Below are 27,990 nucleotides of genomic sequence, written 5' to 3'. Positions count from 1 at the left end.
GTGCGCGTCAACGCGGAGCACGTTCGAGGACGCGCACGGCGGCGGTGCGGGCGGGACGTGGCCTCGCCGTCAAAACGCTGGCGCGCTGGCCCTTTAAGGTTTTAAGGATTTGGGAGTGACGCGGATGTAAACCCAGTCGGTTTATCCGTCTTTCCTTCGCTATGAAAAATATTTGGACAAACTAGACCGGCAGCTGTCAGACGGCTTTAATGGGCCAATTATGGTACCGGTTTACTTGACTTAATTGTCGAAGGACGCGAGCGACGCCGCGGAAGCGCGACGACGGCCCAAGTGTTCCTCCGCGGTCCGCCTTTGGAGGGGGATTATACTCGGATAACTTTGGAGAACTTCTTTGTATTCGGGGCGGTCGAGAGGGCTTGGCCAGCGGGCTGAACATGGACTGGGGCACCGAGCTTTGGGTGAGTCGCTGGCCTTGTCATGTACGGGGAGTGGGACTCGTTTTGCTATCTTTTATTTTATTTTTTTTTTTTAGGAGTTGTGTGTGTGTGTGTGTGTGGGGGGGGGGTTTGGCTAGCTGCTATTCCTGGTTTAATTCCTCGGCGTGGGGCGTTCATGGTCACCGCATCGCCTGTTGGAAATTTACAAGTTTTGGAAAGTTAGATTAGCCCACGTTTGCACGATGACAAACACACTGGTCCTACACTTCTTTAGCTTCACGTGATGCAAAAAATCAAAACAAATAATAATAATAATCGTAATCCGCGTGCATTTTGGGATGTTTCACCACCGAAATCGTGCAGATCGAACCTCATGTTCCGTCCGAACATCACGTCAAGGTTGTGACGTCATCTCTTACGTGCTTGCATCCACCGTCGAGGTGTCCCACAGGGTTACGTCGCCCCCATGGGAGTACATATTTCCTTGTTGACACTTGGCTCCCATAGAGATGAATCCACATACCCAATATCATTTTTTTTTAAATTTAAAAACAACTTTCATATGCAGCACGATTTTGTAAAATCACTCACGTGCACCATGTTAGCCATGTGGCGCATTTTGTTTGATGCGTTTGATGATAACACAGAAAAGAGCACAATCAATTATGATTATTGATGATAAAACACACACACACAATAAAAACAAAGATCGTATTTACCTCAAAAACACGGCATATTAAAACTTAGCTCATTGTCATTGAGCTGTACACAACAACGGCAGAAGTTATTTATTAAACAATTTTCGTGGTCATAAAAAGTTAAATAATAATCGCTGTTCTCCCCTCGCCATCACTTCAACTTCTTTGAGTTCCCCGGGCTGGATTTATCTGGAATGCTTTACGACAGGTAATAAAACAACTGCAACTAAAGGTCGGTTCGCCACAGAGATTTTACACTCGGACTGGCTTTCGAATGCTTTCGGACAGAGTAGAACCCGCAGGGGGGGGCCCGGCGCGGTCCATTCCCCGCATTTGTATGCAACGTGAACCCACAAACTGTTATTGTCGTAAATACTTTATTAACAGTACATCGGTGTAAAAGGAAGTGACCTTGTGTATAATCAAAACTATATGACGCAACTGTTGATATAATGATTAAGACGTGGCGAGTCGACATTATGCATTGTAACATCCGCCGCCGTCCTGCAAGTGTAAAACTTTGAGTGTTAACCCCCGTCGGACTCAACTCGAACTCGAGAGCGAGAATTAATGCATGGCTAAAACACCGGGAGCATCTTTTCCCGTACAAAGCGGTTCAGTTTAATCGGCGTTGTGCTGCCCTTTCTGAAGTGCCGTCTACGTGCAACTTTGGGGACAGACGGATGGATATATTGTTCGTTGAGACATCTCGTCCGAATGCCAGTAGTATTAATCATTTTCCACAGAGCATAAAAATAATATGATGTCTGGGGCCTGTTATGTCTGTCTACATGTGTTGCTGCACCATTTGTGGACAATCCATTGCTTAAATGGTTAAAGCACTCCTACATAGAGAGTCTTTAGTATTGCTAGGAGTTAGCATGTTCTCCCCGAGCATGCATGGGTTTCCTCCGGGCACTCCGGTTTCCTCCCACATCCCAAAAAATGCAATGTTAATTGGACACTCTAAATTGCCCCTAGGTGTGATTGTGAGTGCGGCGGTTTGTCTCTATGTGCCCTGCGATTGGCTGGCAACCAGTTCGGGGTTGTACCCCGCCTCCTGCACAGTGACAGCTGGGATAGGCTCCAGCACTCCCCGTGACCCTCGTGAGGATAAGCGGTGAAGAAAATGGATGGATAGTATTGCTATTAAGCTAGCGGACTGAGAGGCTAAGTCATGCTGTTTTTCAATACACAAGGCGTTTCTTTTGTTTTTATGTTTAGTGTGACAAACATTTACAGGGAGTGGTTAAAAAAAAAAAGTATTGAAGCCTCTTTGTTGAAGAATGGTTCACTTAATTCGATCTGCCAAATTGCTGGTTGTTGTAAAGTGAGACGAGGAGTCAACTGCAACTTTACGGCGCGCGTATCTCAAGTCTGCGCTCGCAAGTCGAAGCAGAAAATTTGGTCGAACGGTAGCTCGAACCCCGAAAAAAATCACTGCGTTCATTTTCCTTTGCCTGTCACGGAGCCTAATACTCAGATCCAAGTGGACTCAAAGCTGTTAAAGACTCACCAAAGAGGCCCAAAAGGTCTTTGGAATTTGACACCACAGAGAAGTGTTAAAAAAGAAAAAAAAAATCACTCAGGGATAAAAATATTTTTCCGGTTCTAGGCATAGCTCGTTGGTTAACAGTACGATGTAGATGTGCTAGAAATAGGCCAAGTATTTATTGTAACCTGCAATTCCGGCGTATAGCAATCGACAGTGCTCATTAGTCATATTGGGGGGGTGGGGCTCATGCCAGAAAGTATACGCACCAGCCACGATCATCACACAGCTACATTTTTAGCCGTGCCCAAAATATTGGGCCAGCTAGCTAACCATTCAGTACTAATATCACCATCATCATCCAAACACAATTTCAGAAACAAAACACCCAAATGACTTGTTTTAATCCTTAATGGGCACTTTCTCTCCCGTCTCGAGTGGTATGCTGCCACACTTCTCCGTACCGTTTTTTCCACACTCATTCCGCGAAGTGCATTCTTTTCAGTCGGTGGTTTAAATAAGCGCTTCCGTCAGCATCTGGCGGCCGCAGCTACTCGCGGCTAGCGAGGCCTAATAGGAAGCACGTACATGACGCAACTGATACCACTCGCTCCTCCACGTCTTTCGATGGGCAGAATTGCGTTGCAAAGATAAAGACTGGGAGACTTGCAGCCTCATTACAGCGTCGTCCCCCCCCCCCCCCCTCGGGCCACGTTTTCCGTCCCTTTTTCTATTCTGTGTGCTTGTGCAACAGCCTAATTAGTTTTGCCCTACTTTGATTGGACGGTCTTAGTGCCGGGGATGAAGCAGAGGTTGTGATTCATACTTTAGGACAGATTTATTATTTTTTGTGTGTGTGTGTGTGGTGTGTGTGTGTGTGTGTGAAAGCGTTCTAGTTCCATCGAAAAGCAAATACAGCGATGCCTTGGCTTACGAGTTTAAATCATTCCGGACCACGCTCATAACTCAAAACAATTGTCTGAAATGATCCCCATTGAAATGAATGAAAGTTACATTAATCTGTTCCGACTATTGTGCTGCTTCTGGATAACTGTTATTATCTATAACACGTGATGATAAATGCTATTAATTAGCCAGTTATAGGGCATTTGCATGGTCTGTTAGCATTAAGCTAGTGTATGAGTCCAACTCACTGACACCTTAAGCTACAATAACAGTACTGGGAGTCCTCAGTCTACGACTGAGATCCGTAACTAGAGTAACGACTTTACTCGAATTTCGACTTAAGTCGGATTCCACCATTAAATTCATTAAATTATTCAAAATACTTTGTATATAAAAAAAAAAAAATGCGTTGAAATAAACAAGAAACAAGTACTTAGCATTACTGCTGAGAGGTGGGTGGAGAAGAAGAAGGGGAGGCTGCAATTAGCTATTGCGAAGGAACCTGGTCTGGTCTGGAACCTGGTCCATCTCGACAAGTATCATAGAACCTTGTTTTGTGATCATTGTAACCGACATAGGAACGGAACCCTTCACATGCGCTAAAATACGGGCTTTGTCTTTAATAATTGCCACCACGGTTGACCGACTGAAACCTTGGTGGCGTTTGTGTCTCTCCTCTCTCCAATCTTTTTATGATCTTGAGGTTTGTTTCCGTGGTAATGGTTTTTGTTTTGGCTTCAGAGGCATTGCTAAAAGACACAACTTTCTTCTTTGGGGCGATAATGTCTAAAAAGGAGGGCAAAAAAATGCGAAGATACTCCCGACACACAAACACGGACAAGCATTAGCCAGACAAAATGGCGGAGGGGGGGAACGGCCGTTGTAAAGTCGAAACATCTTAGGTCGAGACCGTCTTAACCCGAGGACTCCCTGTAGTGTTTATGTAGAGGATAAAGAATATATGACCGTGAGTATTGTTATGGCTACATGTTGCTTCACCATTTGTGTTCTTAGATCTTTTCCTTAAAGTGTGATAACACTCCGACTATATCCACCCTTATTCGTTAGCCCATCTATGGTGTTTTACATCGTCTGTCAACTATAAGATAGTTAAGATTGGAGTGGAAACTGTAACTCCATCTGGGAATGGCGGTTATCATCTTTTTTTGAAGAAGAAGAATTTTTTTGAAGATCTCCATGTGAATGATTAATTCAGCACATGCACCCACAGACATTTACCTGTGGTGTAAAAATGTAACGTTTATATGACCAGTACAATACACGAATTGTCTTTGTGCTTATGTCAACAATATGCTAACGTCACTAGCATATAGCGGAAAGAATGATGGCTAAGGGCCAGCATCTATCGTCAAATAGTGAGTAGTTTTAGTTTCATTATATAGTAGTTCATGTACTTTTTTACACCTGTGGAGATAAAATCTTTATGATGGTGAGAATGACTTCACTTGACATGATTTTACATATATAGAGATTTTTTTGAAACTCAACTTATATCGCGGAATGGTGCATTTCACTTTGGAGGTCTCTCCCCCCGTCATTGGTTCTGTTAATGTTTACCTCAACAGTCACTTCTCTGGCATCTGTCCCTTGATCGCACTTAATCCCGCCGCTATGAAAAAGTTGCTCGGTGTGCAAAACCAGTGTGTCTGCTCGCGGTAACATGATAGCAAGCGCTAGCAGGGCCCTTACCGGGGGATGGATACGTATCGGCACGTCTTGATGAGCTGTTCAGTTGACTTGCGGGGATAATTATCACAATTTTTTTGTACTTGAGCGTCAAGCAATCAGTGCTAAGTCATGTGATTAGGGGTCACTAGGTCTCATTCTTTGCGTTGGGTAAGCAAGTCTTGGATCTTTTTGATTGAAGTAGTTTGAAACCACAAATGTGTTACTTGGGAATATATTTCTTATAGTATGTATAAACTACATCCATTATTCTGTCTCAAGAATACTCAGTGTTGTCATTGAGTTTTGTCAATAATTTAGCAGTATTTTGGTTATTGTGTTTTGCAGACTGAAGTTTTGCCCCTTGTTATGCAGCTAAATGTGGTAAACACTAACAACTATTTTCACAAGAATAAGTACCGTAATTTCCAACCTATAAGCCGCGACTTTTTTTCCAAACGCTTTCAACCCTGCGGTTTTTGCGGTGATGCGGCTAATTTGTGTATTTTTTTTCTAACGGCCGCAGGTAGGGAGTCGAGCGGAAAAGGTCAGAGTGAGACCGGTGGAATATATGTGCCGAGGAAGTGACTTTTACCGCCTCTGTTAGCGCTGTGCTAGCGTGTTACTGCCATGTCTGAGTGATTTTTGCCGGTATTTTTTTTAACCGACACTGTTAGCGCGGCGTTAGTGTTAGTACGGCGGCACTAGTGTTAGCATTAACGCGGTGGCGATAGCGTTACCCTGCAAAAAAATTTCTATAGCAATTCTATAGAAATCTATAGAATTCTATAGCATTTGTACAGAAGAACTTGTTCTATAGAACTTTGGCTGTGATTTTCGATAGAAACTCTACAGAACAATAGAATTTCTATAGAAATATAGATATATAAATATAGAATAGAAATAGAAATTCTATGGGACTTGGGTCCTAAAGTTCTATAGTTCTTTAGAAATGTTCTATAGAAATTTAGCGCGGCGACGCTAGCGTTAGCGTGGCATTAGCATTAGCTCAGTGTTAGCGTGGCAGCTCTAGCGTTAGCGCTAGTGTTAAACTCTCTGTTTACCGTCTTTGTAAATATCTCGTGTTTCAATGTGGGCACTTGAGGCTTTTACACAGGTGTGGCGTATGTATGTACCAAATGTTATTTCCTTTACAAATGTAGTGGGTGAGGCTTATAACCAGCTGCGCTCCGTAGGCCGGTGAATTACGGTATATCCTTAACGTAATAGTTTAATCAATTCTGAGCAATATTATAATTGTCAAGGCATCCTTTTGCACGAGATGACAGGCAAGCATTTGTAATTTCTTAAATGTTGGCATAAATCGCTCGTCAGATGTAGTCTGAGCTTCATCTAAGTCGCGATAATAACCATAAAGTCTTGCTAAAACTAATACCACATGAACAATACAGGAAGGAGAAACTAAAGTGAGCTCTCTGTTTTTGGTGGAAAAATAATAATCTTGTAAAAATGTGACACAGAATGATGTGGCCTTGTTGTCCAAAAATGTTCCAGACAACCGAATTACTTAGACCGTGGATAAATATGACCACGTGTTGATGTTTCATGCGGACGGCCTCGGGCGGACCAGTCAGCTGACACTTTTAATTGGGCAAGTCGGGATCATCCACACTCGTGGCCTTCTTTTTCATATTCATTTTTAGTCCTGTACTATATTACAGTGTATGATGACCTCAGAGGGGCAGCTGAAATTACCTTTTGTTTGACGCCAAAGCCTTTAACTTCGTATTGTTTTGTGATTAGTTTCCCGACTTGTCAGGGTGTCCCTTCCAAAATTATCCCCCCCCCCCCCCGTTTCTCCTCAATAAAAGGCCTCGCCGCAAATAACACCCGAGAATCGTCTTGTAAGAGACGATCGGCAATCACTCTTGACAGGCTTGTTTGAGCGTGTTTTTTTTTAATTTTCATTGAAAATCTTGTTCCACCAGAAAAAGAGAATGTGTAAGATCACAGTTGAGATCAAATACAATCAACAAATCATTTTGTCACGCTTCATTTGTTCGCAATTATTAAAGTATTTATTTATATTTCAATTAAAAAAGGAATCACAAATGGTTACATTGATTTTCAATGAAAAACATGCAGGGCTGTATGCTAACTTTTTGCCCACGCGTGTGTGCAGGCACAATTTCCACTCCGCGAAAGCCAAATTCTATTTGTATGTAATTGTGGCGGCACGCGGGAAACTCTGATGCGTGTGTTTTCACCACGATAATCATATATCCTTGTATATATAATACTTGTCATTATTTTATTCTGGAATCCATTGACAACAAGGGATTTCTTCGCATGGTTTTTTCGTGCGTCATAACGTCTTGCGCGGCGTCCATTTTGAAGTAACCGAATATGGTTCAGCGGGTCCACAAACGGACACCGTTTGAACTTTTTGGATTGCTGGTGTCGAAAAGAACACGAGGGAGTGTTCGAGTGAATTTATGCGGCGGGGTCGTCGCGTGGGCGTGAACTTATAATTGCTGCAAGCTTTGTAACATTGTGACACATTTATGAATGGAATATTGGCCCGGCGGCTCATGCAAATGTACAATTACGTGCACGCTCAACAGGGACCGCGCTACTGCGATAGAAGCGGTGGGAACTCGTGCAATGTAACATGAAGCAAGATTCTTGACGGCATTCCAGCCAGTGGAACATTATCTCAACATGATTCACATCCTGCGGCGTCTCTTTTCCCTAATTTGTCCCTTGTGCGCTTTGTAAAAGTGTTTTTTTTTGTTGTTGTTGTTTTTTTTTTTTTTAAGGACCGATGTGACGTCATCGAGAAGCACACGCACTCCGGGCTCGAGCTGGTGGAGAAGTATGTGAAATTTGTGAAGGAGAGGACGGAGATTGAGCAGAACTATGCCAAGCAGCTGAGGTGGGCCTTGTCCTTCTTTTTTTTTTTTTTTTTTGAATTGTGTGCGCACGGCCATATTTGAACGGGGCTGTTTATGGCATGTTTGTCTTAGTCTCATGACTCTATCGGAACACACTGGCCTCATTCTCCAGCTGCAATCCCACTGCTCCCTCCTCATCCTCGCCGCTCCCAAGTCGTTGGAGCATTGCTCGGAGGAAGCGGGAGCAGACGGGCGCATGACACACAGGATGTGGTCGCAGGAAGAATGAAATGAGGAAGACGAGCGGCGGCACCGGGAAGCGAACGGGGCTGTTCTTTTTTTAATTATGTGAATCAGCATGTCGTCATTCTACTTTTACTCTCACTGACCTAAACTTTCTCTTTCCTGAGTTTGTACTCGAATGCGTTGTACGTTAAGTGGACAAAAGTATTCGGACAGGCCTCAGAAGTTGGACGAGGAGCCTTAAGCCTGGTTTTTCCAGTGCCAAAAATAAACAGGTGCTTAAGCGATTCCTTGGCTCTGGTCGCTGCAGTTTCATGCTCCAGATTCACTACTTTGCCGCAGTGGTCCATTTCCTACCTGCCCTCATTATTTGCTTACATAAAATGTTCCTCGTTTTACTCACGAGTACAAACAGAAGGCACACGTTCTCCTTGAATATTGGCGGGTCTTGTTTCAATTGATTCATTTAAAATACTGTTCAGTTCATGCAGGTTTCCACAGTATTAAGGTAAGTAGAGCTTAGTCGAACCTGGCCAAGTCGATTCTGTACCATCGAAAAGCAATGCAGGTTTTATTTTTTATTTTACATGCTTCTGATTTTTTGGGGGAGTCCTTTTGGAATCAAGAAATAAGAAGGTCACGTTCACGGGAACTTATACTTCCCCACGGGCTCCATTTTCAATAATTTTTACAAAACAGTGGAACCTTATTTTTTTAATACCCAAGTTATTGTCCATTTTTCTAAATTCTGTCCCAGTTTTCCTACATTTGCTCGCATTTTACACTAAAACACATTCCTTTCCCGCAATGGACCTTTCTGATGGTAATCTTGAGCTCCGCCCCCTTGGCCATGTTGCACGATCTTCCAAAATGGCGATTGAACAGAACATGTCAGACTTGTCCAAGGGAGTTCTACAGAGAGGTCTCAACTATTTCACGCAAGGATATGTACACGGAATTAAGATTTTGGACGGAGCAGAGTTACAGCGAAACGTTGGCGAATGATGCAAAAACATTTGACTGCTCACAAACTTCATATTGAAATCCAACAGGATAAAATAGTGGAATCGTACTGCGCATGTAACAAAGTATAAAGTAATGTATAAAACACTGATAATAATTCAATCAAACTCAGAGAAGATACTTCTCCCTCACTTAACTTCGAACATACAGCCTTGTGTTTGTTGATATTGTCCACATTTAGTTGTACGCGCGCGCTTCCGCCAGCCTTAATCCATCATAGACACTTTGCAAACTGTGTTTTAGGCTTTGGTAAATGAATCAAGCTTTCATCAGAATTGCACGTTCCCCAAGCGCATCTGAGGACCATTTTCTTCAAAACATTAACTTTTCCAAGCGCACGCTACTGACAACCAGCATTGCTTGTGGGACAATACGGCGAGAGGGGCGTGTTAAGACAATGCGGCTATCTGATTGGCTATTATTGTGCGAGTGATTGACAGGTCGGAAAGGTCCAATGATGCATGTTCATCGGAGTCATTTCGTAACTCTTGTTCAAACAGACAGCATTGGATATTCCACAACGCATACTTTTGCTAACACAATACATGCTTTTGTAAACAAGCCTCCCGGTGTGTTCGGCAGCATTGGCGTAACACACCTCGTCAAAAGTCAGAGCTTAAAAACAAAAGCAAGCAGGATCACAATAATTTCACGCCACCTTGTTTTGCCAAGTCACGGCTTATTTTGCAACTGCACTCAATGAACAAGCACTTTTTTTTTTTTTTTTTTTTTGGTGTCGAGATTCCAGTCTACGATTCTATTTCGTCTGGAAGAAATTACTCGAGACAACCGAAGTTGCACTCGAAATAAAATAGCCAAGTGACCTAATACTTTTTTTCCCTGCACCACATATGTCAACTGTCTACACAGTTTTTGATGCCCTTTTGTTTTGTCTCAGGAACCTCTCAAAGAAATTCAATCTAAAACGCATCAGCAAAGATGAGCCAGATGGCAGGTGAGCCAACTTAAAATCTTTTCTTCTTCTTCTTTTCCTTTCGGCTTGTCCCGATTAGGGGTCGCCGCAGCGTGTCATCTTTTTCCATCTAAACCCATCTCGTGCATCTTCCTCACAAACACCCACAGTCTTCGTGTCCTTCTTCACCACATCCATCAACCTTTTCTTTGGTCTTCCTCTCGCTCTTTTGCCTGGCAGCTCCATCCTCAGCACCCTTCTACCAATATACTCACTCTCTCACCTGTTGACATGTCCAAACCACCGAAGTCTGCTCTTTTGAACCCTGTCTCCAAAACGTCCCTCTAATGAGCTCATTTCGAATCCTATCCAACCTGTTCACTCTGGGCGAGAACCTCAACATCTTCATTTCTGCCACCTCCCAGTTGTGCTTCCTGTCCACCGTCTCTAATCCGTACATCATGGCCGGCCTCACCACTGTTTTGTAGACTTTGCCCTTCATCCTAGCGGAGACCCTTCTGTCGCATAGAACACCAGACACCTTCCGCCAACTGTTCCACCCCGCTTGGGTCCGTTTCTTCACTTCCTTACCACACTCTCCACATGGTTCTGTATTGTTGACCCCAAGTATTTAAAGTCGCCCACCCTCCCTATCTCTTCTCCCAGGAGGTTCACTCTTCCCCCTCTCATTCATGCACATATATTCTATTTTACTTTGGGTAATCTTCATTCCTCTCCTTTCCAGCCAACTTAAAATCACAGTCGGTACAGAATGGCTCATACTCAAAAGGCCAAACAATCCTAATTTGGATCAACACGAAAATTGTACACTACCCAGTGGCTTATCGTCAGTAAACTTTGTGAGTTTTTACCTTCAAGATTGTATTGCACTTTAACTTGCTGTGTGGAAGGTTTAGGCGCTTCCGCAAGTAGAAGCAATATAAATGGGACGAAGGTCCAATCACGACTTCCCTTTGAGTGTGCGCTGCGTTATCTGTAAGGCTCATCGCCATGTTCCTGATTCTGCCCTCTTTCCCTTTCCTTTAGGCTCACCAGCTACCAGTCGTTTCTGGACATCTTGAACGAGATGAACGACTACGCGGGCCAGAGGGAGCTGGTGGCCGAGAACATGCTGATGAACATCTGCGCCGACCTCACCAAGTACCTGCAGGAACTCAAGCAGGAGCGAAAGTCTGTGAGTTAAGACGATACCCGTGCGTCCCTATCAATTGAATGTTAAGTACGTCCAAGCATGACTAGAACCTCTTCAAGATGTTCAGCAAGAAAAACAAGAACCCTACTAATTTGAAATGACATCTGACACAATAGCAGCTGGAGATGTGTTCTTGTTCAACTTTGTCCCGGTCACAATTTAATGTGGACTTATGGTCAAAAGGAATTTTGTGATTGATTCGCCCGATATTGTCTGACACAAGTTGGTCACTTGTTTTGATGAACAAGACGTACGGAACATACCTCTGAGCCTACCATGGAGTGTGCGTGGACAAAAGTATTGAAACAAACTTCTTAATCAGTTTCTTAAAGGTTCACTGTCATGAAATGCATGATTTTTAGTATGTTATTAATGGAAAAAAAAAGGCAGCCGGAATGGATCCATCCGTTTTTTCACCACAAAACATTGATTTTGACGTATATGGCTTTTTGTAACTCCCGCTATGAAAATCCTCTCGAGGGATTTGTTTTTGGGAAGAAGCAGGAAGTGACATCAACAGCAGCAGCACGCTCAGGCGGACTGGTCTGTTTATGCGCGTTTTACCTGTTGGAAGTTAGCTCTTGGTTCCTTCGTGTTAGTCAAAATGCCGGCTCGTTGTATTGCTGGATATTGTTCGAACTCTCGGGAGGATGGATTCATTCTTCATACTTTTCAAAAAGACCCGGTTCATCGTGAAAAAATGGATTGCACAGGTGCAACGGGTGAGAGCTTTGTGGGTTCCAAATAACAGGTAGGTGTGTATATCGCTACAATATTTTGGGGGAGGACATAATCGTCTGAAAACGTAACAAAAGCTTTGCGTATGTAAGTCGGGGATGCTAAATGTGTCAATGTACGCATCTGACGGATTCCGTGCAGCGGGCGAGGAAGCCCCAATGCGGAGGTGAATTGGGTGGGGAGGTGGTTTGGCCAGGGTCTCCCCACACCGGTGTCTGGGAACCCCACTTCGCGCGTCGGCTCGCTCGCCAGCTACGGCTCGCCTTCCTGCGACGGCTTCGGCGTTGGCCCCAACACGGAGGTGGTTTGGCCGCGTGCGGGAGGAGAAAGGAGCTTTCCCCCCCCGCCCGGCACGGGTCCTCCCGAGTACGCTACATACTGTCAGGGAGTCTGTTGTTAGAAGTGATCCGAATATTCTATTTTTAGAATGTGTACAGGCATGACAGTGGAGCTTTCAGCAGTTTTAGATGGACTAAATCATTGAATTCCCCCTGAGTCATTTTTACTTCCACGGTTCAATTGAATGCTCCCTACTTTGTTGGGAAAGCACTTTTCCATAAAAGCATGCTTACTTTGTGCTGTGCAAGAACCAATCCCAAACTTTTCAGATGAATTTGAACTGAGATTGTGCCGAATTGTGATTTTTCTTTTTCTTTTCTAGAAAGTTACTTTCCTGTAGACGTATTCAGATACTTGAGTCCTCGTGGCAGTAGATATTAGGGGTGGTTGATGTGTGTCATGGTGATGTGGACATTGTAGGAGTTTATTGAAGCCAAACTGGTTCTGCAGCGATGAGCCGTCCCTCGGCGAGAAGTCATTCCTTGGCTCCGTCTCACTGGATTATCAGTTTGACGGCAGACAAGACGTCTCAGGCAGACACACTGGCATTTGTACTTTCCATTTTTATTTTATTTTTTTTTTTCCATCGGGTTGTCACTGTTTACCCTGTGCTTACAGAGGGCTGTCTTCCCCTGCTGTCACATGAACCCCCCCCCCACCCGCCCCATCCTAGCTCCCACCCTTCCTTCCCCCGTCGCTGATTCTATTTTTACAAATGTCTGCAGTATCTGATGGAGGCCAAGAAGGCCCAGCAGGCGTTGGAGAGCACCAACAAACAGCTAGAAAGCGTAAGTGTGATCTCCTCCCCCACGTGTTGGACACGCTATTTGAACGAGGGGTTCAAAATGGACCCGGGAGTAGAACTGCATGCTCTCCCTTGAGCAACCAAGATAATGATGGACAAAAATACATCAGAAATCATGATTATAATGGTATACTAGTAAATACATAGGTATGATTTTACTTTAATCATTGTAATTTTTTTTTAATAAAGATGATGTCGCCATACACTATTTTTAGTGTATACAGTATACATTATATTCAACTCAACTTTATTATACTTTTTTTTTACTTTTCACTTTAAATTGCACTTGTATGTTTTTATTCTTTGTTTATATTATTGTTAGCATAACTACATGAAGCATAGATAGGATCACAAAGTTATTTTTAACTTACTGTCATAATAATGAAAAAAAATGTGCAAACAAATATTTTTTGGGGTAGACTGGACTTTTTTGGGGGGTTTGATTATTTTTTTTCTATCCCACAGAAGTAAAAAAATAAAATAAAATTGACAGTAATGCTTTTAGGCTAATGTTATATCTTGTTTTACAGCCAGAAGTTGCGCTGTCATACTGTTTTTAGTTTGCTCCCACAGCTCAAGTTTACCCATAAAAATGTCGTTTTTTTAAATGGTTGTTAATTTAGACACATTTTAGGATCAAAATCAATTGACTTTCAATTGCATGATACAGGTTTCGATCGCAAACCTAAAAAAGTGGATTAAGCAATATCATTGTGGCCAAACTGTTTTTGCCACTTCCACAACAACCACAATAAAGACTCATTCTATATAATGTCCTTTACAAAAGTTAATTAGTAGAGCCTTAATCCAATCCGTACATTTTTAAATGAGCATTCTCACATTACTTATGTTCTTCTTCCTCCTCGCTTTCCTCTTCCCAGAGTAAAAAGCGCTTCGAGCGGGAATGGCGAGAAGCAGAGCGCGCGGCGCAGAACGCTGACAAGACTGACCAGGACATCAACGCCACCAAGGCGGATGTCGAAAAGGTAAAAAAACAGTCGCGGAGTTTATTTTCATTTTCTTTCTGATACATTTATTGCAAAATTTTAAGGTCGCGTGCAATCCGGCCAAATGATCGTTTCTTCTTTTTGTTTTGCTCTCGGAAGGCGAAGCAACAAGCTCACATGAGAGCGCACGTCGCAGAGGAGTGCAAGAACGACTACGCCGCTCAACTGCAGAAGTTCAACAAGGAACAGAAGCAGTTCTATTTCACTGACATGCCGCTCATCTTTAATGTGAGTCAGACTCCATATGAAAGATAAAGAGGGCAAGGTTTTGAGAGGTATTTATTACAAGGTCCCACAAAGGTCACAGTTAAGTGTATTTGTGACATAAAAAGGTAATTCGTTTTTCAAGTACCTACCCACTCCGCCAAATCTAATATTTCATCCGATGTCGCCAGCGATGCTCATCATCACGACACGCTCAGTTCCAATGAATAGGTTCGGATTTTGAGCCGAAACTCAAAATATCCTCCTCTCTTTTATTTATTTATTTTTAAAAAAAATTTTTATTTTCACGCACATTCTCTTTTATTTCACCCAGCTATTGTGCTTCACAATGGTAGTAATGGGGGTCGGGCGTCCCCCCCCCCCCCCGCCTGGCCTTTGTGGCCGCTCACAGTTGGCCACAAGGGTCGCAGGGGGCTGGAGCTGGAATGGGGAGATGAACTGGGAATGGAGTGGGGGGGGGGGGGGGGGGGGGGAAATAGAAATTGAAAGGAATCAGCCGTGCAGTGACTTGCCGCGATGCCCGCGGCCCCATACCACACCTTCGTCGGATGCAGTCGCGCCAATAACTTGATGAAGATGACTCAGTTTATCGATGTGCTGCACATGAAGAGATTGCACACAGTGTGCATTCAGTCTGTATGAATGACACCACAATCAAACCCTTGCAACTGACCCAACTCTGAATGTTGCATCGAAGGACCTGATCCCGCTAGAAATGCTAGCCGACTCCATGATGTGAACCACTAAAGCTACGGGCAATGTAATAATAGAAGAAAAAGTGGTGAAAGTGGATGAGATTTTCCCTGTTTTTGACTATAAAAGCTCTGGTCTGAAGCCAAAGTAAAAAGTGCAGGATGAGATGGTGTATAATGTTAAAATTCCACCTTGGCAAAACCTGATTGAGGATGAAAGCACAGATAATACAAACAAAAAGCTAATTCTGTATTTTAAATACAGGAGGCAACATAACATTGTCCCTAAAACTGTTTGGGAGCAACATTCAGCTTTCAACATGCATTGCGAAAGATATTCTGCAAGCAATAATTCGGTTTTACACCAAGAAAAACAGACCTGAATATCATTGTGGGTTAAAAAAAAAATGAAACAAAGTTGCAAGCGACATTTCAAATTTATAGTTAATTGTTGACTTGGCATGTATTTGTATTGTAATGTATTTTTTTTATTTGTTGACAGACAAAAAGACAAAAAAAAATTAGAGGGACCATTGGTTACGGGCCCTAAGTAACTAACGCTAGCGCCGCACTAGCGGTAACCTTTAATGGGTTACTCTTTCTGTGCAACTAAGTCTGTGTACCGAGGCTTATAACCAGGTATACTAGCACCACGCTAACGCTAGCGCCACGCTAACGCTAGCGCGACGCTAACGCTAACGCTAGCGGGACGCTAACGCTAGCGCGACGCTAACGCTAGCGCCGCATCACCGCATAAACCCCAGGATTGAAAGCGTGTGAAGTCGCGGCTTGTAGGCAGGAAATTACGGTACACAGAAAACTATTTTCAGACAGTAACATTTTTTTTGAAATTATGTCTGTGAACCAGAAAATGCAAGAACTGGACGAGCGGCGAATGCGGAAGTTGGCGCAGGGCTACATCCTTTTCTCGGACACAGAGAAGCAGGTGATGCCAATCATTGGCAAGTGCCTGGAGGGCATCACCAAGGCGGGCACGAACGTCAATGAGAAAAATGTGAGTCAGTTATGTTTTCTGTTGTGTTTTACGCAAAAATTGCAGCATAACAACTGGATTGCTCTCGTCCCGTGCGATTCAGGACACCCTGGTGGTCATCGAACAGAACAAGTCGGGCTTTGAGCGTCCGGGTGACGTGGAGTTTGAGGACTTCAGCCAAGGCATCAACAGGACGTCGTCAGACAGCAGTCTGGGGACCCCCAAGGGTCCCATTGACCTCTTGGGCAAGAACCGAGGCAAAAACTTTTGGCTTTTGAGGAAAAAGACAAAGGTAGGATTTTGCATGTCATCGAAGCGCACATGATTGACTCCACAGGTGCATTTCAATACATTTCATTTTTCAGTGCAGCACTTCTATTAAAAAATGAAATATATATATTATATACATTCACAGAGTCAAATATTGTATTTATAATTTTGATGATACCTAGGACCCGAGCAATACCCCTAAAATTCCCCATCCATCCATTTTCTATCCCTCTTGGCCTCACTCGGGTCGCGGGTGAGATTCAGTTTTTCCCAGCTAGCTTTGGTGCATGGCGGGATACACCTTGGACTGGTTTCGAGTCCACCACGGCGCAAAAAGAGAGAACCATTATCACTCGAGGACAACTTTCGATTGTCTTCAAAGAAGCTTCCACGGATGCATGATTTTGGAATGTTGGAGGAAGTCCAGATTGGCTCCGCTAACCTCTTGTTTACAGCGCTGCCTTGCTAATTCCTCAGCTCGAGAATTATCAATGTTGAACTAGACACAATATTAAATGCTTTTTAGAGTAGAAATTTGGGAGGAATTTTCCTTGCAATTGACTTGCAACTAATCCAAAGTGTAGCCGGCCTCTCGCCCAAAGTCTCTTGGTATTGGTCCCGGTCTCCGCAGACTTTGATGAGGACAAGCGGTGTAGAAAACGGATGGAATGAACTTGGTAGGAATTTTTTAAAAAGTATGACTTCACTTTTTAAGTCAAATTACCAATATAGGCGGCACGGTGGGTAAGATAGAAAGCGTTGGCCTCACAGTTCTGTGGTCCCGGGTTCGATCCCGGACCCACCTGTGTAAAGTTTGCATGTTCTCCCTGTGCCTACGTGGGTTTTCTCCAGGTGGGTACTCCGGTTTACCTCCCACATCCCAAAAATATGCAACATTAATTGGACACTCTAAATTGTCCCAAGGTGTGATTGTGAGTGCGGCTGTTTGTCTCGACGTGCCCTGCGATTGGCTGGCAACCAGTTCAAGGTATACCCTCCCTCCTGCCCGTTGACAGCTGGGATAGGCTTCAGCACTCCCCGCGACCCTTGTGAGGATAAGCGGCTAAGAAAATGGATGGATTACTGACCGTTTCTAAGGTATTCAAATGTATCGGGATGCACCAATTTGTACGAAACATGAACGCAGTAGCACCGCAGTCAACTAGCGGGTGACTCCTTGCATGGTGGGCCGATCCAGGACGGACCTCGCTCCCGTTCACGCCCTCTAACTGTAACGCTCCACAGCATGCATCTTTTTTAAAAAATATATTTTTTATTTTTTATCATTATGCCCTTTCGCACCCCATGGACTATTTCCAGAACACACCCCCTTTGCATGAGTGAGCCCCCTACGCTTTTCCCCCACACCCGCTACACCTCCACCCACTCCCATCGCTGTGCACAGGTCAAGCGGCAGTCAAGCGTTGTGCTGCGCTTGCGCTTTCGGCGGCACAGGGCGCTGAATAACACAGAAGTTTTCCTCAGCAGGCATCCACAAACACACTGCTTCCATTATATTTGGGGCGACAATCGCAGGCATTGTGAGGACAAGCCGCAATGTTATTTGCCGGGTCAGGAAAACGAGAATCGGGGTCAAATTGGCGCTTCTGGTGACCGCCGCCAAGTGCAAAGGTTTTCGTTCTAGAGTTAGTCAGTGGGGGTGCGTGTTAGAACTACATTCGTTACTTTCGGCAAACATTTTTTAAAAAAAAGTTACAGTGGTACAAATCGGGTGCTGGTTTGTGGAATTTATCTTCAGTTGTCACAGTTGGTGCTCACGGATTAATTTGCACTACCGCCACCTACAGCTCTGGAGTGGAACTGCACTGTGGGCGGAGGACATTGTCTTAATCCTCAAAGGGCAAAGGGCACGAAGAGTGGCTCTCTCTCTCTCGTTGGTGTTCAGCTGGTCATATGATTGGTCACCCACCCACCAGCACTCGGGCCCCCTCCCTTGCATTCACAACTCTAAATGATCCCCTCTGTCCTCCGTGGTTGCTTGTTCAACGCCTCCTCTCCTCTTGGCATGTCTTCCGAGGCTGCGCTCGGCCGTGCGTGCGTGTGTGTGTGTGTGTCATCAGTCATGCTGTCCCAATTAGGCCCGCAACCCAATGAATAGCAGGCCGACTTGCAAGGAACTTTGTGGATCTAGCCCTGGAAACCCCCCCCCCGACCTTTTCTCCATGCACTCAACTGTACTTAAAGCACCGTTACTCTCGCGGAAACGGGCACCTCGGCTTAATGATAGTGTCTGGCTTTCAGAGTCCACACCGAGGCTCCTTGTAGGTCTGTTTGTCGAGTGGGACTAAAAAGTATCCCGTGCCGTTTAAGCGACAGACTGCATCACTGCACTCGCACATTTAAGTTAAACACAGATTTTTAGTTCACTGGATTCATGGCTATTGCTTATATATTTATCTAATTGCTATAATGTATGACATTATTCAGATACTGACAGAAGATGACAATTTATACTTGAAATTCTGCCACCTGGGGGAGAAATCCTTTCACAATGTAAAGAATTTGAGGATTAAAAGTGTGTATTCCCAGTGTATATTTCCAATAAAAAATAGGAAATACAAAAAAAAAACCCGTTAGAAATAAAACAAATGAAAATGCTAATTATGTGACATATTTTTCATGATCAACTGACACATAATCAAATGAAAAATAGCATTTTTTTTAATGCACTTCTGAATTATATACCAAATATAAAATAGAGCTCGTGCACCTACGCCATAAAATCACGTGACTATTGTTTACGTTGCCATATTGGCGGTCGAGCTAAGCATTGCTCAATGCTAAGTCGGTTGGACATGACACGGAAATATGCCTTGCAGCAGGACGCCCAGAGTCTTGCCTGATACCGTCAGACATTTAGAAGGTGAAAATAAACGAATCTACGTGGAAAAATTAGGCATAGAGGACCCGTATTTAATGCTGAAATCGACGTTTTCGGTGATTAGAAATTGCACTGTTAATTCGCTTCCGCTTGTCTTGGACAACTGGATTCACACATGCATCTGGTGAGGAAGTCGTCGAGATTTACACAGAAAAGTTTGAAAGCGTAGAAAAGTCTGGACGCTTACAAATACTTTGCTGCTGGATCTGTTTTCATCGGGAATAAGTCCCACATTTTGACGGCTCGTGAAGTGTGTTCGGTGACACGTTAACCTTTGCCGGAATCCATCGATCTTTTCAGCTATTATTCAATACAAAAACCAATATTTAAATAAATGACCCCTGGTTTTACACAAACTCGAAATCATTAACTATGATTGAAAAAAGAAAAGAAGAAAAAGAGGACGGATTCATCTCCGTGGAACGTACATGGAAGCGATTGCGGTCACACTGAACCTCCGTAAACCTCTGCGACAGACTTTTGTTTTGACACTCATTGTTCTCAAATGAGCCAACATGGCATTCTAAATACTTTTTGGTAATTTGAGATTGAGAAGAATAATTCCTACCTGAAATGAAGCCATCGCTACACAGGCATGTGTGTATTTTTGTCGGGCACCATCCATCACGTTTAATTGCCGAAATCCATTGATATTTTCTGGTCTTTTCAGCTGGTATTCCATAGAATGACCTCTTTGAATATCGGTCTCGTCTGTTTTGACAAGCAACCGCACAGCAAGTCTCTGGTATTGTAAATATTCTCCTCCGGTTCGATGTCCCCCACACTGTCGAGCAGCTCTGTTTGACCGGCAATATGGCGCCGTGAAAATGGTGACGTCACGTGCACGAGCTCCATACCATTATCCATGTTCTACTTGTTTGTAAGTAGCTCATTTCTTGAGGTCAAAGGTAACTCGTTTCCTTTTCCTCACCTCTCTACAAGCAGTGCTGCTTTTCGCTTCTCAACAATTCTGCTTTTAACCTGAATATTTGAATGTAGTTGTAATAGAAGATTACTGTAGAAGTGTATTTGGTTGATGAGTGTGACCCGCAGGGTGTTGCTGCACGGTTGGGTGCTTTTGGTGGTGGGGGGGGGGGGGGGGGGGTGGGGGGGGCAACTGGTGACTGCCTCACTGTTACTGTTTTTATTTCAATACGTGGGTATGTGTTTTGAGCTTCAAGGCCTTGCGTATGTGACTGTGTGCGTTTGCTGTCATGTTGTCTTCTCGCTTGGTGTTGTGCTTCAAGGTGTTGACGGTGTCTTTTTCTTTCTCTTGTCCCCTTGTTTCTCTTTTGGTCTTTCTTTCTCTCTCTCTCTCTTTTTTTTTCCTCCGCATCCCTCCAACCCCTCCTCCTTCCTCTCCCTTCTCCCATCGACCCCGCCGGCGTCATGCTGTTACTTCCCCTTACCAGCTCTCCCCTTCCACGCTCCCGCCTTTCTCCACCCCGCCCGCCCCCTCGCCTGTTAACGGACCCCCGTCCCCCAAGTTTGGCCGGGACCCCCTGTCGTACTGTTTGAAGGAGATCAATAAGACAGTCAAACCCAGAATCTCGTCCTTCCGCACACTGAGGAGATCGGTGAGTCCCCCCCCCCCCCCCCCCCAAACCTCCGAGAGGAGAGCCGGTCACCCGCTGGGCTCTCCACACGGCTGTCTCTCTACCTAAGCACCACTTTTTTCATTTTGTTGTATGTTCATGTTTTTATGATACTTCATCTTGAAAATGTTTTGTTTCACATCCCCCACCCATCATGTCCATATACTACTGTATGTTGTGTGTGTGTGTGCCTTCTTTATGCAGAATATTATACACATCACACTTGCATAAATCAAATATGTATTGGACCCCATTGCAGATTGGGGGCGGGGAAAAGGCCTCTTTTTAACAGTTACAAGGAATGTGTTCCGATATATTCTTTCTGCTTCCTTCCCCTTCAGAAGTTCACACCAGAGAGGATTCCGGTAATATGGAGTGCATTAATGACTCGGGTTTGCGAAGCGGGTGACTCATGAAGTGGCCACTTTCCCCATGCAAATCCTTATTTGGTTACGATTAAAAAAAAAAAAAAAAAAAAAAAAACAAGTCTGACTACCAAACGGTGGAGGTCAAACCACTGCAGCTGGCTATTTCTTTTATTTTATTTAATTTTTTGCATTGCAAAGGTGGTCACTAGTTGGTGGAGGAGAGGAGGACACAATTGGTCAAGCTGAAGGAAATCGGTGCTTTTTCTGCGCCGAGGAACATGCTGGAAGGGTGTCAGGGCCACACTGATTAAAGTAAGGGGAGGGGATCGTAACTAATCATGTTTCACATATATTGAGGATTGATTAATTTATACTGTACCTTGCCATAAGTATTAATTATAATTTTTAATAATGTCAATAGGCCTCTTATTCTTTACATCTGTATCCTTATGCACTTTTAGTTTATTTATTAATTTATTATTAATGTTATGTACTTATTTATATATTTATTTATTCATTTATTTATTGTTTATTTATTATGTATATACTCAATAATTAATTAATTGACTGATTGATTAAGTAAGTAGTTTATTTATTTATCCATTTCTGGACCAAATAAAGTATTGCAGAGAGAAAAATCTGATACTTTTAGAAAATGATACTCCGGTCTTAAAATTTTCGATTATGTTAAACCTGTTGCAAATTTGCAACCCCTGCCCGGAAAAGGTTAATTTATCCCCCCCCCCCCCCCCCCCCATCACCGTGGCCCTATTATTCTGTCGTCCAAAATAATAAAAAAGAGCAAATACTAATGTTGAATATTAAAATGTTAAGAGTGCCGTTGGGGTTCAGCTCACGGATGTACGTGACAGTAGAATATTGTTGATTAAATATTACTTTGGAATTTTTTGAATCCTTTTGACGGAGAAAAGGGCCACATGGGGGGGGGGGAAACACTGTTAAAATAATCTTGCAAGAATAATTAAATATTTCATGAAAAAAAATTTACATTTTCAAGATAAAAGTTGCAGTTTTACAATAAAATGTATGACTTTTTTTTATTGTACTATAACTATCCATTTTTGGGATTATACATTGTTCTTCTAAAAAATATGCACTTTTTTTCTTGGTTTGTCTTAATACTATGACTTTAATGAAAAAAAATAACTTTGAAAGTGACTTTTATTCTGGTAATACGTAACCCTGCAAGAATAAATATTTCATGAAAAAAATGTACATTTTCAAGATAAAAGTTCTACAATAAAATGTATGACTTTTTTTTCCTTGTAATATAACTAACCATTTCGGGATTATAGATTGTTTATTCTAAAATATATACACCTATTTTCTTAAATTGTCTTCATACTACGACTTTAATAAAAAAAAAAATAAGGCTTTACTTTGAAAGTAACTTGTGGTGATATTATGAGTGTCATTTTGAAAATTTGAGATCGTGATGTAATGATTCTTTTTTTTATTTTTCAGTGTGGCCTGCACACTCCTTCGTATATGTAGCGTGGCCAATTGTGACTAGACAAAATTAATTTTTAAAAAAGTTGAGCTGAACTCAAACCTTGAGCCTTGGTGTTTTTCCTTAGGGTGGGGGGAAAGTGAGGGGGGCGGAGCGTGGATTTGGGGTAGCTTGTTTTTTTCCGTAAGTTCCGCAGTGTTAACGTTGACTTCCTGTGACCTTTTTTCGCAGCCCGCGGTCACGGAGGACTTCGCCCACCTCCCTCCCGAGCAGCGCAGGAAGAGGCTGCACGAGAAACTGGAGGAGACCGCCCGGAAGTTGCAGAAGGAAATAGATCAGAGGTTTGAACGCCCGCCCGTACATCCATCTCCATTAGAGCCTCTCTGGCGGCTAATTGCGTTTATAAATTTTTCTCTGTGTGTGTTTGTCTGTCAGTGAGGCCCTGGGGAAGATGAAGGATGTGTATGAAAAAAATCCCGATCTGGGAGACGCCGCCAGTCTGGCACCCCAAATCAATCAGACCAATCTGAATATAGAACGCCTCAGGGGGGAGCAAAACAAGTATGAGGTAACGCTGACTTCATTTTTTATGATTTACCTCGGCCGGCGATAGGTCGACGGTGCTGTGCTCTGAATTATTCATTTGAACGTGAGGTGTTTCGAGCAATCTACTGAGAGATGCAATTAAGCCTTTTAATTTGATGGGAACCGCTACGGGGTATTATAACATCTGGATGAAGTTTGCCCACAGGACTTTAGTAGCACTAAACGGCTGTTTATGGTTTACGTTGAATAGGATTCTCTGCAGAATTTAAAATTGAACAGTTGAATCTGTCTATCTGTCTGTCTGTCTGTCTGTCTATCCCGCTCTATCTTCTCTATATCTCTCTTTCTCTCTCGCTCTCTCTCTCTCTATCTGTCTATCTCTATCCCTGTCTCGCTCTTTCTCTTTCGCTCTATCTTTCTCTCTCGCTCTATCTTTCTCTCTCGCTCTATATCTATCTATCTATCTATCTATCTATCTATCTATCTATCTATCTATCTATCTATCTATCTATCTATCTATCTATCTATCTATCTATCTATCTATCTATCTATCTATCTATCATCTATCTATCTATCTATCTATCTATCTATCTATCTATCTATCTATCTATCTATCTATCTATCTATCTATCTATCTATCTATCTATCTATCTATCTATCTATCTATCTATCTATCTATCTATTTCTCTCTATATATTTCTCTCTCGCTCTCTCTCTCTCTATCTATCTATATCCCTCTCTCTCTATCTTCTCTATCTTTCTATCTATATCCCTCTCTCTATGTATCTACACATAAACACAGACGCATATATATATATATATATATATATATTATATATATATATATATATATATATATAAAATACAAAAATAGAATATTTGAGTATCTTATGAGACATTTGTGCAAATCATGGAAGCCAGATATTTTTTTGTGTTCTAACTGTACACATTTGGACAATGAAAGGTTGATTATTTGTTAGTTTTAACTCGATGAGTTTAATCAGCGTCTAATCATTGCGCGGCCACGCAGACGTAATTGAAAACAAAAGTGTCATACTCGAGCCAGTCAAATGCGCATTCATTGCTGGTTGCTCATTTTCCAGACGTGGCTTGCCGAGGCGGGGGGTCGAGGAGACACGCCGCGGTACAAATCTCACTCCTTCAACCACAGCGACGCTCACGAACCGCTCAGGTGACTGTCGCCTCTCGGTCACGTCGACGTTGAGATCTCATACACGTGTCTAATGTGCGTGCGTGCGTGTGTTCGCTGCAGCCCGGACGGAGCTCACTCCGACGGGGGGACGCCCGACGCCTCCTCCCACGCCATCTACGCCGAATTCGACGATGACTTTGAAGATGAGGAGCTGGCGGCTCCCATCGGGAACTGCACTGCCATGTACAATTTTCCCGGTATGTCGCCGGCGTTGTATTTTGCTCACCTTTTTTTTTTCCTTTCATCAACATTTTGATTACATTTACATTTTACATTCGAAAAATATCACAGCCCCACACGATATTCCACAGTGCAAGCTTTTATTAACAACTCAAGGCAATAACAAGTCTCCTGGTCTCCTTGGCAACACTCAAGACAAGTTCTGGCAACATCCAGAAATCATCCTGCGAAGTCAGGCCTTCAAAATAAAATTGTCTTATTAATTTTATTCATACCAGTAGCCAAAAAGCAATTTGCGGGGAAGACATGAGTGCAGTCAATGTTCATTCATTCATTGCAAGCACTTCTGATGTCTTCTTCTTCCTTCTTGCCCATTTCCTTTCTGATGATTATTATAATAACATTTATTAATTATGTATTATTATTATTATTATGATGACTATTAGTAGGTATTGGCTCCCTTCTCAATTTTTTATATTTTCGCAGTTTTCCCACTCTGTTTAAGATCAGACAAATGTGAATACTAAAAAATGTCACTCAAGTGAATTTAAAATGCTCTTTTTACACGGTGATTTCATTTTTTTCAAGAAAAAAAAAATACACTATACAACAAATATTTTTAACAGGCCGTTGTAGTTTTGCTTTTCCTCAGGGCAGTTATGACTGTGAATCCATAGATATGAAATCACCACATTACATTATGCAAAGTAGACACACAAACTAATTGATTGATAATTCATTTAAAATCTGAAGTCAAGGACAATAATTTGTTGAACTACCGTCCAAGTTAACATAAAAAGGATTTTGGTCATAAAATTATGCTTGCAATTTCTCTGTTATTATTTCTTATATATGGCAATTGGGCGGCATGGTGAAAGCGTTGGCCTCACAGTTCTGAGGTCCCGGGTTCAATCCCGGACCCGCCTGTGTGGAGTTTGCATGTTGTCCCCGTGCCTGCGTGGGTTTTCTCCGGGTGAGTCCTCCGGTTTACCTCCCACATCCCAAAAAACACGCAACATTAATTGGACACTCTAAATTGCCCGTAGGTGTGATTGTGAGTGCGACTGTTTCTCGAAGTGCCCTGCGATCGGCTGGCGATCAATTCAGGGTGTACCCCGCCAACTGCCCGTTGACAGCTGGGATAGGCTCCGGTACTACCAGCGACCCTCGTGAGGATAAGCGGCAAAGAAAATGGATGGATGGAAATCACTTCAAAAGCCGTTCCACCTTTAATATGGTTTATAAGTTGTACAACCCGAGTGTAGGTTTTTTTATTTTTTAATCTTTTTGTGAGGGGAAAGTAAAAATAAATAGCTCAGATAATGGGGTCGCACAAGTGTGCACACCCTCTTGTAACTTGGATGACGGTGGGTTGAGAATAAAGCAGTCACATTCAAACTTGTTTTAAAGAACGAGGACACACCTGGAATCATTTTAAGTGCCTCTGATTAACCCCTAATACGTTTTTGTTGTTCTAGTAGGCTTTTTAAGGAGTGGCGGTTTTTGATATGGGGGACAGGGGCATAAAATGATCCGACGGGCCCGATCTGGCCCCCTGGGCCTTTAATTTGACACTTGATATATCGCAATATTTTTTTTTCATGCCTGTCACAGTTCGACATGTCAATATATCCATCCATCCATTATCTGACATTAAAACATATTAAATTGATGAATAAATGACTCTTTGGCTGAAATGGGGGATATATGCCCTGATGTATACCATATTTTCCGCACTGTAAGGCGCACCTAAGAGTCTTAAATTTTATCAACAGCCGACAGTGCGCCTTATAATCAGGTGCGTCTTATATGTGGATCACTATTGAGCCTTAGCGCAGCCCATCTAACGGATGCAGAATAGGCCAGTCATTGAAGGTGCGCCTTATAATGCGGTGCGGAAAATATGGTAAATCATAAGGGTGAGAAAAAGAACAGTAAATTGATCAGGGGGGAATAACCACCTGGATTCAAATCATTTTTTAATTTTTTTTTAAATCTGTCGTTTCTTATTGTTATTTGAAAAAACAACGAAACGTTAGTCATCAATGTCGCGGCCATTTTGCAGGCGCCAGCGAAGGCACCATCGCTATGCAGGAAGGAGAAGTCCTGGCCGTGGTGGAGGAAGACAAAGGCGACGGCTGGACCCGCGTCCGCAGGAGCAACGGGGACGAAGGCTACATCCCGACGTCGTACGTCTCCATCTCGCTCCATAAATGACGCGCGGGGAGAGGAAACGACGACAGAACTGTTCCGCATTTCGTCCCCGCGGGAGCCATCACGAAGACGACGCAGTGATATTTTTTTTTTTTTTTTTGGGGGGGGGTGGGGGCAGGACCAGACGCGCATCCAGGAAGTAGGTTTGATGGGTCGGCTAATACAAGTGTAGTCCCAGATTAGCAAAAGCACGGTGCTAACAATTGCGCTTTCTTGTAATCCCATTTACGATAAACACACATGTGATCTTTTCAATTGCGTCACGGTACGCAAAACACCAAGTGACACGTTCGCTTCTGCATTTAAAAACATCCACTATTGGACATCTTGTCTGATTTTGGACTTCCATTGTGCGGGAACAGGATGAAGTGACACCTTGTGTGTGTGGTTTTTTTTTTTTTTGTGTGTTTTTTTTTTTTTTATTTTTGTCAGTTGACAGCAGACAATCGCAGGCGTATCGCTTTCGTCCAATCGAAAGCAAGGACCTCGTGGTTCCCTTTGCTGTGTTTTCTACTACATGTAATTTATTGTAAACGTGTATGTACTTTTTTTTTTTTTTAATCTATCAGATGTTCCGCTTTGTATTTAGTAGTTGTTTTTATGACCTTGCACACATAGAGGGCGATGTAGTCACAAAAGGGAGCTGATGAATGCACACGAATTGCGCAAGTAGTGACTATTTGTATTTATGTAAAATACGCTATAAACGCCTACGAGACCACTATTGTCTTATTTAACCTTTCAAATTATGATTGTTACAATGTGATAGAGAAGTCGGAATGCGCTAATTATTGTCGCGTCGCTCTTAATTTGTCTCACGGAGTTTGTTTTAAGATGCGTTTTGGAGGAAGTGTTTTGTCTTTTGGTGCCTTACAGGTTAGAATCATCGACGGCTTTTTTATGCGTGTGTATATTCACCATTTTTTTTTTTTTTTTGCATTAAGGTATTTTTTTGGTTCAAAACTAAATAAATCTGGAGCACATTTCAACGTTAAATGAGTCGT

General features: G+C 42.9%; 1 protein-coding gene across 3 annotated transcripts; it reads left to right on the top strand.

Annotated features, from left to right (window-relative positions):
• On the top strand, window positions 1–27,984 carry trip10a (thyroid hormone receptor interactor 10a). Of its 3 annotated transcripts, none has more exons than XM_061845435.1 (15): window positions 1–419; window positions 7,961–8,076; window positions 10,200–10,256; window positions 11,262–11,409; window positions 13,230–13,292; window positions 14,191–14,295; window positions 14,416–14,544; window positions 16,102–16,248; window positions 16,331–16,519; window positions 20,812–20,976; window positions 23,065–23,174; window positions 23,269–23,401; window positions 24,483–24,571; window positions 24,653–24,789; window positions 26,838–27,984. In XM_061845435.1, exons 1-15 carry the CDS (start codon window positions 396–398, stop codon window positions 26,987–26,989), a joined length of 1,764 nt encoding a protein of 587 aa, XP_061701419.1. In that variant the 5' UTR covers window positions 1–395; the 3' UTR covers window positions 26,990–27,984. The 3 variants fall into 3 exon arrangements, with proteins under 3 accessions (XP_061701419.1, XP_061701420.1, XP_061701422.1); XM_061845438.1 differs by lacking the exon at window positions 1–419 and adding an exon at window positions 8,168–8,553; XM_061845436.1 differs by lacking the exon at window positions 20,812–20,976 and having other exon boundaries at window positions 9–419; window positions 26,838–27,983.
• Window positions 27,985–27,990: the final 6 nt, after the last annotated feature.

The sequence above is a fragment of the Syngnathoides biaculeatus genome, chromosome 16 (assembly GCF_019802595.1).
Source record: "Syngnathoides biaculeatus isolate LvHL_M chromosome 16, ASM1980259v1, whole genome shotgun sequence".
In the NCBI taxonomy this organism is placed as follows: domain Eukaryota; kingdom Metazoa; phylum Chordata; class Actinopteri; order Syngnathiformes; family Syngnathidae; genus Syngnathoides; species Syngnathoides biaculeatus.
The sequence above is the reverse complement of the archived record's forward strand: the minus strand, read 5'-3'. Positions and strand labels throughout refer to the sequence as shown.